At 44.3% G+C, this 14,675-nt stretch overlaps 1 protein-coding gene across 6 annotated transcripts in view; it reads left to right on the forward strand.

Annotated features, from left to right (window-relative positions):
* The window catches only part of grb10b (growth factor receptor-bound protein 10b), a 68,131-nt gene continuing 53,456 nt past the window's right edge, over positions 1-14,675 (forward strand). For 2 of the 6 annotated variants that reach the window (XM_034610920.1, XM_034610922.1), the window contains exons 1-2: positions 2-468; positions 12,964-13,092. In XM_034610920.1, coding sequence (XP_034466811.1) covers positions 13,042-13,092 — 51 coding nt within the window. In that variant the 5' untranslated portion in view covers positions 2-468; positions 12,964-13,041. Of the gene's footprint in view, positions 469-12,958; positions 13,093-14,675 lie in introns of all 6 variants that reach the window. The other 4 variants (XM_034610924.1, XM_034610925.1, XM_034610923.1 and 1 more) reach the window with 3 other exon arrangements.

Genomic DNA, 14,675 nt, shown 5'->3' on the forward strand with positions numbered 1-14,675 from the left:
TATGTGTGCGTGTGTCTTTTAACACAGAAACACACAACTTTAAATGCCGTGAGGCAGGAGGCAGCTCCTACACAAATAAAGCGGACTCCTGAGAACACGCCCCTCGTTCCCATGAAGGACGTGAACGCCGCATTAATCACCCCTCGCGAGTGGGCGTGGCCTCGTCGAAAGGGGAGGGGTTGTTTGCGTGCGTGCGCGTGTGTGCAAGCGTGTGTGTGTGTGTGTGAGTGAGTGAGTGTGTGTCCTCCCCGGCCGCATGAGATGAGCAGCCCGCAGTCTTCGCAGCCACTGTTTCCTCCTCCTCCTCCACCTCCTCCTCTCTGCGCCTCTGTGTATGTGTCCACTCCGGGATTGTTGACCACCGTGGGCTGATCCTCCGCCGCCGAGTTCACTCCACTCGGCCCCGCTGCGTGTGCCCGAGCTTCACCGAGCACCGGCCCGCCTGCCCCGGCGTGATCGGGCTGTGAGGTGAGTGCATGGAACCGGATGAAGGAGCGCTTCTCCTGCTCCTTCCTTCCTTCTTTCCTTCCTTCCTTCCTTCCTTCCGTCCGTCCTTCCTGGCTGGCTGCTGTGTGTGTGTGTGGGGGGGGGGGGGTGCTGAATGAGAGAAGTCCACGCAGAGTGAGAACGCGTGGAATCAAAGTTGTCATAATGTGCGGGTGGCGATGACGCGCTGATGTTTTCTGCGGGTCGGAACCCATGTGCGTCCTGCGCGTAACGTAAGCGCCGTAGCGGGACCTGGCTCCATGCCTCCTCCTCCTCCTCCTCCTCCTCGCTGCCACTCATTGAACTTTGAAAACAAGTTTCTTCATCGGCTCGCACTGTTAGAAGAAGCCGCACTGACTTCACTGTTTGTGGGGAAGCTTCCGCCCGGAGACCACCCCCCCCCCAGCCTTCCTTCTCCCCTGCACCTTCTCCAAACACTCAGTCGAGCCCCCCTCCAACAACCTGCCTTGTTTACGGTTGCGCAACAGCAGTTCTACAGTGGCCCTCAGCCCACTTTCCATCCAGTAAGGACCCCCGCCAGCCCCCCCCACCTCAACTCAACTGAATTCTGTTAAGAGTTTCACCAGTCTCGCCTTATGTCTTATCCCTTTGGCTGCGTTTGCTTTGGGGGGTGGGGAGGGGGTAGAGAACGAGGCGTTTTCCCAGGGATACTCATGGAGCCACCACTGCAGAGATCCCCCACCCCCCCCCCCCCCCCCCCCCCCAACAACGTAGGCTCCGGGGACAGCTGGGGAGGGGGTGTTTTGGTGGGTTCTACTGGGGTCCCCAATAAAGTGAGCAATTGTTGAGTTGAGCTGAGCCACAGCAACGCAGCACAATGAGGGGAAAGGCCAGATGACCGTGGTGTAAAGTGTTACCGGTGTTCCCTCAGGTCTGAGGGAGCAGGCTGTGAGAGCAAAGTGTGTTGGGAAGTCTTATCAAATGTGGCCCAGTCCTTCATCTCCAAGCCTTCACTGAATCCAGCTCTGCACATGCGACTGCAACTGCACCGCCTCAAAACGCTCCTGTATTGTGAAATTGTTAATAAGGCCCACTTTGGGTTATATCACCAAGTCATGTTGTCTCAGTAATACAATGGGGCCGCTTTGAGAAACCGTGTTTAACATTAATAGACAAAGGGCGAGGCAGCCCGATCATTATCTAATCTAACTTTACGCACAAACGTCTTAACAAAGCAACTCCTCATATATGGTCTAATGGGCCCTGTCATTTATGGCACTTGTCCAAATCAATTTCTTTATGGGCTGCATGTGGTCTCTGCACAAAGTTGCATAACCACACAAATTTATGACAGTGGGAACTATCGACGTTAGGCCCTTGTGCGTTCTGAATGCAGAGCAGGGCTCTCGCTGGAAACTGGGTTTGACTGGAAGGAGGAACTGAGACACAGATGCATGTGGTAAGGTTTTTGTATTGCGCCTGTACCAAATCTGTTTTGTCAGTGTACATTTGTTGTAGAGCTATTGAGCTTCCGTTTCCATGGGCGGGGGCTGGGCGGTCAAGGAAATACCTGATAAAACCAAGTTGTAGGCATGAATTAATATTGTAATTGGTTCTAAGTGCATGTAGCAATTAGACGTCATTGGATAAATTATTATTGGATTAAAGTCCTGCCTTCTTAAATCTATAAGTTCATTTTAAATGAAATGTCAGTATACCTTTCAGTTGTAGTGAAACACACAATCTGGCAAACCGGTGTTATTTAACCCAACTTGGCAACCGACAGTGGAGCACTTAGCACATGCATGCTTCTCAGCATGTCAACAAGTGTGGTCGAATGTGAAGTAGCGCGATCATGTAGCCTGCTGCAACGCACCGTCTAAAACACGCTACAGCCGGGCCTTCTCAGGCATGTCGTTTTTTTTACACCCTACCCTTCACAACCAAAGAGGATTTCTCTTTTCCTTGCCCTTGCCCATTATTTCCTGCTTTCTTTCATTTAATTATGTTGTGGTCACATCTCTGTGTACATGGCAACCGCTCGAGCTGCGGTTTCTTTCACCCCCTCAGCACCAGTCCTGCTATTTCAAGTCCATGCTCAGTAAGCATAGGCATGACAGGGCATGAACCCTGCAAGACTGCAGGCTGCCAAAAGGCTGCTGACTGCACATATTGCACATAATTATACTTGCAATAAGCTATACTCAGCTCACTCTGAGACAGACGTGTGTGCTCTGCCTTTTGTGAAAATCTTCAAACTCCCAAAATGCATTGTGTTGTGCTTCTCATTCGCCACCACTTTTTGATTGAAATACTGTATGCTTGGCAGCGATCACCCCAGAGAGTTCTTGCATAACCAAAGCTTGAGCCTCATTTTCATCTTGTGCTCTTCTCTTGATGTACAAGTACATATAAAGTTGTGTATTCCCCCTAGCCCATGCTTGTACACATATGGTTTTAGCTGCCATTCAAGTGCAAAAGGGGCAGAGATATCCTGTGAGCTGGTATTGGTGGTATAAGAGCTTGTGGTCGTGCTCTAGGCAGCATTCCATGGGGTCTTGCGTCAGCCAGCAGTCATTCAGCACTGGTTAGTCTAGGCTTATACACTGTTAATACCCTCTCCCTGATGTCATGACACCATTAACCCAAGCCTGCTGGGGGAGCACAGCACAGTTCATGTCATTCGACCCTGCCTGAACCTAAAAGCAGGGCAACTTCACAAAATGCTCAGCTGGGCTGTCAGTGGTCAAAGAATAATCCAGTTCACGTTAGGGGTCACTGTTTGTTTTCTCGCTGAAGGTTTATGTTTGGACTCGGCTGCATTATCACGCGTCATTCCTTAAATTAAAATGTTCTGCGATTGGCTCGGCCTTAAAGCGTTCCACAAACTTTTTGCATTTAAGGTTTTTGAATTGGAACATTTCAAAAAATAAAAACCAAAGGCACTCCTAAAAACAAAGTCAAAAGGCCTTTATCAGATGGTGCTTTCATAATGAAATTCTTAAACGTTTCACTTCGTCATAATAAATTCAATCGATTTTTATTATCTACTCATATGAACGTGTTTAGCTATAGGGTAAATTAGCTTCGTAAGTTCAGAGCCTGTACAATTCAGTCATCTCTTAGCCCGGCCTATATAAAAACAACCACAAGTGCAAGATACATGTAGTAAAACTGCGGTATTGCAATTAGTACAATTTTGACCACCTAATGAGTCCTAAAGCACAATGGTTGCAAAAGCCACATTTGAAAGTATTATGTAATGGTCAACGAGGCAACGGGTTTTCTGTTATTGACAGGCAGATGTCTGGGTACACAGATATCCTGTATTGCAGGGAATTGTAGGATTCGCTAGATACAGCTACATCCTGTGCCTGTCCTGAGGATTCTTGTCGCACAGCCACCTAGTGGTCATACTTGTCAACTGTGAGTTAATTTGCTTTCTGTTAAGTCGCAATTATTTGTATCTACTAAAAGGAACCTGGGAGCAGAGGTCTACACCCTGAGGAAGGCTGCTTGTGCCACTGTGCAGGGTACTTACTCAGCTCACACTTTTACATACAAGGAATAACCATCTGAATAAAGGCTTTAAAATGTTTCATTAGAAGAGTGCCTTGGATCTGTCTTCATTCTTTTGAACGTTTTGTGTGCTTGGCGTCTCAGTAATAACTGCTGAGTAAGCATGTTCTGATTTGCGAGGAGTCATTTCTAAGAACCCAAACCCTTGCCAGAGGAAAAAACATTGTGGTATTATTCTTCCCCCTCCTCCTCCATACTGCAAATATGGGACTTGTACAAACCCGATTTTCCACTTGTGACCTACGATGATGCAAACGCTCGCTTTGTTTAACCTCCACGGTGTATGCGGGATTAAGTTTCTCACTGTCTGGTGTTTGTCCAAATGTGGCTGAAACCCAATCCTGCGTGAGAGGCAAGAATGTTGCCTTTATTCTGTAGGCAACCGAACACCTGAGGGACCACGGGCTCAGGTGTGCGCAGGTAAACGTGGTGTGGATGTACAGTCAAGTGTGGGACGAAATTATCTCTTTAATGGCATAGGTTGCACCATTACCACCCCCCCCCCCCCCCCCCTGCTGTCACGTTGCCTTGGTTTTTATCTCTATATGTCTGGTCGTGTCTCAGTTGTATCTTGTATCTCCGTCCATCTGTCTACCCGCTGACTGCCCCGTCACCTCTCTTTTTTTTTTGTAGCTTTCCTCTCTCTCCTCGTCTCACTGTCTTCATCTCTGTCTGCCTCTCACCGTTGATCTGTGTCTTAATCCACCAGCTGAAATCTGCAATGCAAAGATAAAAACAAACCGTTGCTAGTTGGTTCAGGAGATGCACCGTACGATTAAAAACAAAAGGGTGTTTCTTTTCAGAGCACGTAATCGTAGAACAAAACTGAAATGTTTCTGTTCCTGAATCATAGCACAGTCATAAATCTCATTCTGAATCTCTCCGACTATCGTGCCTTTGACTATGTATGCATGTGTTTTGTCATACATAATTGCATTTTCTTGCCCTCTGATTTTCCAGTATTATTTCCAGACTAAGAAGCGATTAGGGCTCAGTGTTGTACTTTGGTACTTAGGAATAGACTTACGTTAAGTCTTTGTTAATATGATTTTTTTTCTCTCCAAGCCAAGTTTGTTAGCATTCCTAAGAGTAAGTAAGTAAAATTAAATCCTGCTCCCCTTTTCCCCTCGAGTGGTCACATAGTACTCTATCCCTTTTTTTATTTGGGTTTGATGTTTCTGTTTGCTCAGGCTCGATTACGGTTATAGCAGGTTGGGTTCTTGAATAAAAGTGGATTTTAATGCGACTATTCTGTTTATTTAGCCACAGTATTCGGTTAAATTAGTAGTGAGCTACCAACAGGTGTAGAAAAGTCGGTGTCCAGAAAAGGTAAAACCTTCCAATTTTGCCCTCTTGGGCCACCATTACGACCAACTTGCGCACAAGCACCAATGCTCCCAAGCCCTGTCCATTCATCTCTGCCATTGCATAAGACTAGTTCTCCCAAGCAGCCCAATGAAATCCAATTAGGCTCTGTCCATGTTTCCAAAAGGCCTTTCTCTCATAGACTGGTGCTATTCAGCCTCCCCCGGCATGACATCAGGCCCTCTCCTATAGCCCCACTTTACGCTGCTGCTCTCAGATAATGAAAGCTGCCAGTTAATGACTAATCAACATGTGCAACAAGCACATCCAGTGCAGAGTGACTACCATCTAATCTGCTGATTAAAACAGAAGACAGAGATGCTCTGTTCAACTCTCTCTTCCTGTCTTTCAGTGTTGCATTACTGCAGAAACAACAGCCAGCTCTCTCTCTCTCTCTCTCACACACACACACACACACACACACACACACACACACACACACACACACACACACACACACACACACACTGACGGCCTTAGCTTTAAAGTTTATTTGCAATTTTCATTTAAGAGTGTCTTGGAATACCAGATGTTTTGATCAGCAGTCTGTTTGTTTGTCAATGCAATGCAATGCTCTGTCTCCATGAATTTCCAAATCAGTTTTATTTTCGTGTAATGCAATGATTTTGCTTGACTATTAACACGTTCAAGTTCAAGATTAGATTGGTCATTTGCAGGTATAAGATAAACACATTACCTACAAAGTAAACTACTGGTGGGAATCACAGGGGTAATCGCCAGTGCAGAGCAACACAGTACAGCAGAGCAGGGAACTCTCCACCCGTACCACTCCCCTTCCCGCATACAGCCCATTTCTGTAGGTTGCCTCGCCATAGGAAGTTTTGATAAGTCGCAGGGTCAGACTAACTATTATTGTTTAAGGCGTCTGTCTAGTTTAAACATATACAGTAGAATAATTGACCTTCCCTATCATGGGGTTGTGTTACGGTCAGTACACTCATGTCAATGAGTTCTCCACAAGTCCCCAGACACTGATTTGGATCCATGCCATTTCTTGAATTAAGACGCTGTTTATGTTCCGGACTGGCGCGCAGCAGAATGAGGGGCGGGGTCAGACAGAGGTTGGAGGTGGGGGGAGCTGGGCAAGGAGAGGAAGGTAGCTGATGCGTTACAGTGCAGCATGGAGGTGGGTGTGGTACTTGAGAGAGTGTCTGATCTCACAGATAAATGTTGGGGACCTGTAGCATTGTCTGTGATCTGCCAATTTTCATGTAGAAATCCGGGTTTAATGCGATGGAATATGTGTTGTGTGTCAACAAATAAACCATGGAAGTCCATGGGCAGATTATATAAGAGTATATCTATCTATATAAGAGTTAACTCCTGTTATAGAAGTCAACTTTTGTGTTGTTGCTTCACTGCAAATTGAAACCTGTAAATGAATTATTACAAATCCAGATAGGAAGGTTAGATATACTGTAATAATATAGGACATGTACACACACGTGTACACACACATATTGGAAGACACACTTGCATTCACTGGCCCCCCTGGGTTCAGCAGTTAGACTTTGATATTACTATTTAGAGAAAAAGTGACGTGAAGCTTGTTCCATCTCTGCTGTCTGGCTGGGCTGCAGTGGGATTCCACGGATCATTACACCATAATGGTCTATTCCACTTTCACTTTGCCCCATTTAGATATCAGTTTATAAACATGGCCTATCAAAGAATTGAGCAGCTATATAAGCATTGATAAAGATAAAGCAAAATTATTGGTGGGATTAGGCAAAGATATACATTTTTTATATACAACAAAGAGTGATGAGGGAGCGATCAGATTCTGCATCTGCAGCAGCAGCAGGTGGCAATGGTCAGAAATCCTGAAGGAGCCGCTGGGTGTGAGACAGAGAAAACAGCCCTGTGCAGACCTCTACCCCAGGGCATCGCAGATAAAACACTTTGTTCCCTGACACTACCTGACCTCTGGAGGCATAAAAAAGTCACCTTCTGACCTCCCCATACCGAAGTAAAAAGCTTACAATTGGTGTCTGTATGAGTTTGTGTGTGTTATGTCCACACACGCACATATCCCAGCCATATGTTCCTCACTTTCTCTCATCACCTATTCCGTGGCTGGCCCACAAATCAGCGCATGCCATTTCACGAGGTTGGGGGTTTGCTATATCGCACACATTTTTTTCTCACCCAGTACCCTATATGGAAAAAAAATGTCCCCTCTGCATTCCAAAGATGACTGAGCAGAGCTGAACAGCCCCATGTTAAGCCGTGTCCGCTCCAATCAGCTGACAGAGATGAACACATTTTACAATTATATACACACAGGGCAAGTTGTTGACACAGGTGTGCAGCTGCGGAGATGCTGCCATTAAGAACGGCGGCGCTTCAGTTTATTTTTATTGAACGCAGCGTTGCAAGTTCCACACTGGAAAGAGGTTTTATTTATTCTTAACTCAACTATAAAAGCTATGATGTTATATTTTGCTATGTAGCTTCAATATGATTGAATAAAAACCATGTCCTAAACTGTGTAATTTGACAATTAACAGCGCATCACTCTGCGTTGGGCTATTTTTGCCAAATGGGCCAGAGTGGAGACACATGACACCAGTATCCATATCGGTAACTGCACTTAAGTGGGAGATGTGTGGTTCTGCCAGTCTTACCCAGCATGCATTGGGACAGTAACGCAGCACACAGTGTGCGATACTTCAAGTTCTTTGTATTTATGTTCCAGCAAGTCACACAACACACACACACTGTAATCCACACGGTTTCAAAAAAGAAACACTCTGTTGGTTCAGTAGCATTGGGGCAACAGCAGAATGGCCCACATGAGTTTACATATTATCCTTTTAATACCTAAACCACATGTCATTTATTTGATTTCATTCGGGAACACTGGATGTCGGACGAAGAATTAGGGTCAAAGAGCTGCAGTTCTTGCTGAGCTTTTGTGAACTGGAGCTCCTCCAGCATCTTATTTAAAAGTAGACTGACTTTCCTGACTCGTACACAGTGAAAGTTTATGCTATGTTTATGGAACCCCCCCCCCCCGCGCTATAAATAACGCTGCCACTATTTTGAATGTTTTCCTAATTAGACAAGGACAGTAATATACTGTGTGTGTGTGTATAGAGCAGTGAATGCCTCACAGAAATGTACAGGGGCTGGCAGACAGGTGGACCGTGACTAGACAGGTAAATACAGAGACAAGTAAACAGAACACGAGAGAGAGAGAGAGAGAGAGAGAGAGAGAGAGAGAGACAGACGGGTGGACTGAATCTTTAAAAGATTTTTAAATAATTCCTATTTTCTATGAATACACCTGCCTTGTAGCCAGTTTACCCTCATGGTAGTGGATGTTTAAGTCCTCTTTAACATCCATCTTTGCTCCGGTGAGCTGGTCGGCCACTGATCAGCAGCCATGTAAAGGAGAACTGTTCAGGGAAATGTTTCTACTGTTTGAATTAGGCTTTGCTTTTAATAGCGCAGGTTACTGGTGATCCCAGGCTTCGCCTTGGCTTCTCTGCAGGGCTTATCACCCAGCGAAGTTAAAGTTGGACCCTTGAAATGTAAGCACATATCAGCACATTAACCTCCAGACTGACCAGGCATGTATCCCCTAATGTACATGTTCAAAAGCAGCTACTTTTTGAACCTTTATATTGAGGTCAAGCTCTGTCCTCTCAAATGTACCTGACTTCAATACTGACATTCACCACAGCATATAGCATTAAAACGGTTTAATTTTCTCAGCAGAAGTAGTTCAACCACCTGACTTGTGTTGTTTATACATTTCTCTATTATTTACAACATATCAAATACATTCATAAATTAATTCACGCTATTACAGTTACATAAAACTGACTCTTGAGAAAATAGAATCCCAAAATGAATAATTCTCTTAGTGTTCATAGTATATGTCGGATCAGCGTTTCCCAAATAATTTATTTAATCTATAGCTGAAGTGGGGGTGCACATGCACACACGTTCATGATGTTTCGCGCAACAGATTTCAAGTGACAGGAACACAGACATGAGAGAGAGAACTGCATTGCATTCCACTTGCGGCTTTGTTCTCAGCTGCAGCTGAAACTATAAGGTCTGACTGTCTGCTTGGACGGTAAAAACTTTATGGATGATAGCCCTGCACACAGCTATATAATGCAGCAATGGAGCACAACCCCACCTTAGAGAGATATCTTATGTTATTATGAGAAATATAAACATTATTTTTGGTTCATTAAGAAACAGTGGCAAGACAAATATGATGGGCCACCACAGTCTGGATAATTAATGGGAAACACTGTAGATGACACTGCATGTTCTAGCCTTTTAAGTACAAATTACATATAGGTCACACTGACTGATTTCTAGAGTAAAATATGGTTGTAGAAACCAACTGGATCACATTTCACACTATCACATTTTATATTAAGCATTTAGTGTTTCCTCAAAAATACACCATTAGCATGAAGTTAAGCAGATAAAAGCAGGAAATGTGCTTTGTCATTTGTGTGGAAGTCGTTGGAGTCTGATTCTGACCTTCTCCATGTCGGCCTATTGATTTTCTTTTAGATTTTCTTTCCTAACTTGAATAGATAGACATATCTGTAGGTTATGGAATAAAAACTACCCACTTGGACAATTTAAAAATAGCTTAATCTTTCCCAGAACATCACATGAATGTAATAAAAACCCTCAGGGCAGAACACCTTTGCCAGTGTCATGTATATTTGCTGTGAAGTCTCATCTGGGAATGTGCTGCATGGCGCTGCAATGGATTTATGATTCACGATTATTAGGGCGGGGCCCATTTTGCTTTTGAAGTCCGTCAGCAAACGTTCTCCCTCATGCAAAAACAAATCACATTAATTAATCCAGATGCAGTCACCTCGCTGCTTGGTACGGCCGCAGCACCCCAGAGTCCTTTCTAGTGCGGTGACACCGTCGGGATAATTGCACTGTCAAGGTCAGAGATTTAGGTTTCAGTACACTGTTCAAGTGGAAGAATTTGAATCAAAGGGCTCTGAGAGGGTCTAATCCCCCCCACTGGAATGGCTTTGATTGTGTCAGGGTGCAATTAACACAGGTGCGTGTGTGTTTGGTCAATATATCAGTCACTGAGAGTCACCGTGACACGTATGAGCACTTTGAACGTCAACGCCACATGGGACGCCTGAGCCTTCTTCCCATGTTCTATCACGCACAGCTGAGGCAGACTTCACTATTGACATGTCTGAGGTTGAGCGGCTGCGAGTAGCGTTAGTTAGCCGAAGCCTACTTCTGCTCCTCTTGCACAACCACCTGATCCAGAAATATAATAAACACACAGCTCAGCCGCAGCTAGTCAGCAGGTCTGAGGCGCCTAATGAGGGGCCGCTCCGAAAGTCGAGGCCGATGTTAATTTGTTTTGTTTTTGTTGTAAATTGTGTGTCTGTAAATAATGTGTAAATGACGAGATGTCCTGGCATGCCAGCCGGCCGGGGCCACACACATGGACTGACACAGTAACACCCACACACAGACATTCTCATTACAAGCAGGCCCTTTCAGCGGCCCGAGTGAACGCAGTGCCAAGTGCTTTGTTTAGAATGCATTCATAGTTTGGTCATTACTTGCGAGCCCAATTTTGGAGGTTAAAAAAAAACCTTTTGTTTTTAGCTCTTAAATATTTTTCGGGGAAGACTTTTGTTGTAAATCAAAGTTGAGCTTTACAGCCACAATTACAGAGAATATCGACTCAGTCAGAAGCGTCTGACTGAGTGTTATTATTGAATAATCGTATCATCTAACCGTTGAACTACAGTGTCTGGCTTTTCAGTCGAGTCTAACTTATAAGTATCACCCGATATGAGCCTTTCACACCCATTAGGGTCAGCTTTTGTTCGATGATATGTGCCGATATGAAAAATATTGTTGTTTCTGAAACACTTTTTTAAAAATTGGTTTAATTCCCCTTCACGTCCCAATTGCCATCAAAAAAGCTCTCGCAGGACTCTAATTAACACACTTGGACCGAATAAAATGATTGGCTGGTGCACATTGACCAGACTTTTTTTCCAAGCTGGAGAGACACACACCGCTAAAGCACAGACGATAATCAGACGTCAGTGAGTCAGTCACGGGAAAGTCATCTTCCAGCTGTTGTCGTGCTCGCACAGATTTGATGAGAGGGGGTGGGATGTATCGGTTGCATTTTGAGTGTAGTGTGTAGCCTGCTCTTGCTAGCTATTCCAGGATTACCAACCCTAGCTTTAATTTAAGTTCTACATGTTTGTGTTTTCTTTTTCTTTTCTAGTATTTCATTTTTTGTTTGATAACGACATATTAGGAATCATAGAAACCATGAAAAAGCATTGGGTTGACTCCCACACATCTATATCAGTCGGCTTCTACTTCTAGTGTGGCGGTTCAAAACTGGTATAAACACATTTGCCGAAAAAGAACACGTCACACACTCGACTCCTTTTCAAGCATAACTCTGCCTTCACAGCCAATGCCGTCATATTAGTGGTTTCATGTTATTGCTTCTTAATCATGGTTCTTGCATCACATTTGCCAAATGGTAAATCAACTTAATTGTGTGTCCAGTTTGCAGAGTGGTCCATTCATTGTACAGTAGCTGGTCAGAGAAGGCGAGATACCCACCTCTATATACACACACCTCTATATACACAACTAGAGCTGCTCAAAGACCCTGAAAACTCCTAAAAAATAGAGACTTTACACACACACACACACACACACACGCTCAGCCACACACACGCTCAGCCACACATGTGCTGCATATGTAAACATCCACATGCACACACACGTTTGCCCACATGCAGTACTCATACACGAGCAGGCAGAAATGCACACACTTCTACACACTCCACGGCCGCAAGGGCAGCCCGCTCGCGACCGCTAATGCAAACATGAGATAATATTAGCTGTCTATAAAATGGCAGGTCATATTTTTAAAATACCAAGCAAGGTCATGAACTGCTGCCTAAAAGACCATCACAGTTGTTAATCCGAGCTGCCCGGCTCCAAATATACCCCAGGGCCTAACTTAAGACCTGGAGAGGTGTCTGCGGGGTATTTTGGGGTCAGTGTTTACAGGTGTTTGTTCAGCGGCAGCAGTGCCAAGAGGTTAATAGGATACCCACTTTAAGAAGTTCAAATAGACTGAAGTCCGTGTTGTTGAATTTGTGGTTATTTTAACCCAACATTGGCCGGTTCGGGGGGGGCTTCACACGGCAGAAAAACAACTTTAAAGTCACATGAGCAGGAACAAGCTGTTACATCGACTGAATGTTAGAAAATCTATTGACACAGATCTTCAACTCTTTGCCCGTGTTAAAAAATATATGGAAAAGGAAAAGTACCTTGCTTGTTGATGTTGTTGACTGTGGGTCTATGTGGGTTAAGAAGTGCTCTGTGCTATATCTGACTTCTCAGAACCGAGGCTTCTTCTTCCTTTCCTTCAGTCATCCTCCTCTCCTTGCTTCATCCTTCCTCTCTTGGTCCCTCTCACCCTCCCTGTCCTTCCTCTGGAGTTTTTCCACGAACCTCCATTTGTCTGCTCTTCTTCCTCTGCAGGTTCTTCTCTTGTGTCCACCTCCTGCTGAAACTGATCCAACTGGGCAAATTGTGCGAAAGAGCAGAGAAACACAAAACATGGCAGTGGCCGGGTGTCCGGATTATTTCCTGCATCATCCAAATTATCAGGTAAATGGTTCTTTCCTGTAGTTTATTTTAACAAGCAAGTTCAAATCTTTCTGAAAACAGAATTTATAAACCGCTCACACAGCTCAAATAGTGTTTGCAGAGATTGAATGACGCCATTTGAGATACTGTCAAGACCAGTGTGCAAAACCCAACTGTGATATCAGTATTATTGCCATAACTTTGTTTAATGGAAACACTGACATCTTGTGTCCTCATGAAATGACCATAAATTCTGTCACACACTGGTATGTGATTAGTTTGTCCTGTTAGGCCCCAACTAAACAGAGTGTCACTGAATGGCAGCAGTTCAACCACTGGTAATAATGCTGAACCACACACAACAATAATAATACTGCAATTATTTTTGCAGTTGTTTTGAAAGGTGCTATTTAAATAAAGTTATTATTATTGTCAAGATTACTATGATGTGTTTTTGTTTTTTTATATATATTTTTGACTTTCGTGGATAATGGTACATTTTGCATCTCATCTTCACTGAAAAAAGTATAGAAATCATAAGGATGTGAGACTGTACTGCACAAGCATGTTCCCTTATGTTTTGACAATATTAATTGCAGGCTGGGGCACCTCTGTAGCACCACAATACTGCATTTCTAATGGTACACATTTAAAAAATATAAGGAAATGGCTGTATTTCAATAATATTTGGATTAATTGTTTTGACCGTGTGTGTGTGTGTGTGTGTGTGTGTGTGTGTGTGTGTGTGTGTGTGTGTGTGTGTGTGTGTGTGTGTGTGTGTGTGTGTGTGTGTGTGTGTGTGTGTGTGTGTGCGCGCGCACATACCTGCTGATTTGCTGTCGTGCATAGTGCAAGACCTGACTTGACTTGTGTACATCAGGCTTTAGGTTTAGCAGATTTGTTCACTGCAGCCTCCACAAAGTGCAAAGGGCTTCCAAACATTTGCATTAGGCCAGTAGCACTATTAGCCTGATCAGGAGCTGGCCTGTTGTCTGCTCGTCATCTGGGTCATGGCTTTATCTATGACCTCTGACCCCAGAGGACAGAGAGTTCAGCTCACCACAGTCTCCCAGATCACCACAGCTTAGAGCAACGAGCTTTCATGAAAACAAGGATTTGCATGTGGCGCAGGGTGTGTATGTGCACACCGATCAGCCAAAAGATTAAAACCAGTAACTGGTTACATATTGGAGGCATGTTTTGAAAGAGCTAATGCTGAACCATCAGTTATATGATTTACTGTTTGAATGTTTGAACACTGTCCCTGAGCTGTGTACGTGCACTTGTGTGAATTTGCGGTAGAGTTGAGTCAGGGTTATGTATATTGCTTCTGCGATATTGCTTCAGCTGCAAAGATTAAATCCACATATATCGTAAAAAATGGCATGATTTTTAACGAGGCTTACATTTAATAAAAGAACAATTTGAGGAACTAACCCAACAAAAACACAACCACAGGGAATCGGCCTTGAGTTGAGGCTGAGGTGATAGGGCCCCTTTGGCACAGTGAATCATCGTATGCTGTGTAGCATCCAAAAAACCAGCAGTGAATACGTTTAGGCTCCTCTTTCCATACGTGCACGTTGCATGCACCCTGCTATAGC

The sequence above is a fragment of the Hippoglossus hippoglossus genome, chromosome 16 (genome assembly GCF_009819705.1).
Source record: "Hippoglossus hippoglossus isolate fHipHip1 chromosome 16, fHipHip1.pri, whole genome shotgun sequence".
In the NCBI taxonomy this organism is placed as follows: Eukaryota; Metazoa; Chordata; class Actinopteri; order Pleuronectiformes; family Pleuronectidae; genus Hippoglossus; species Hippoglossus hippoglossus.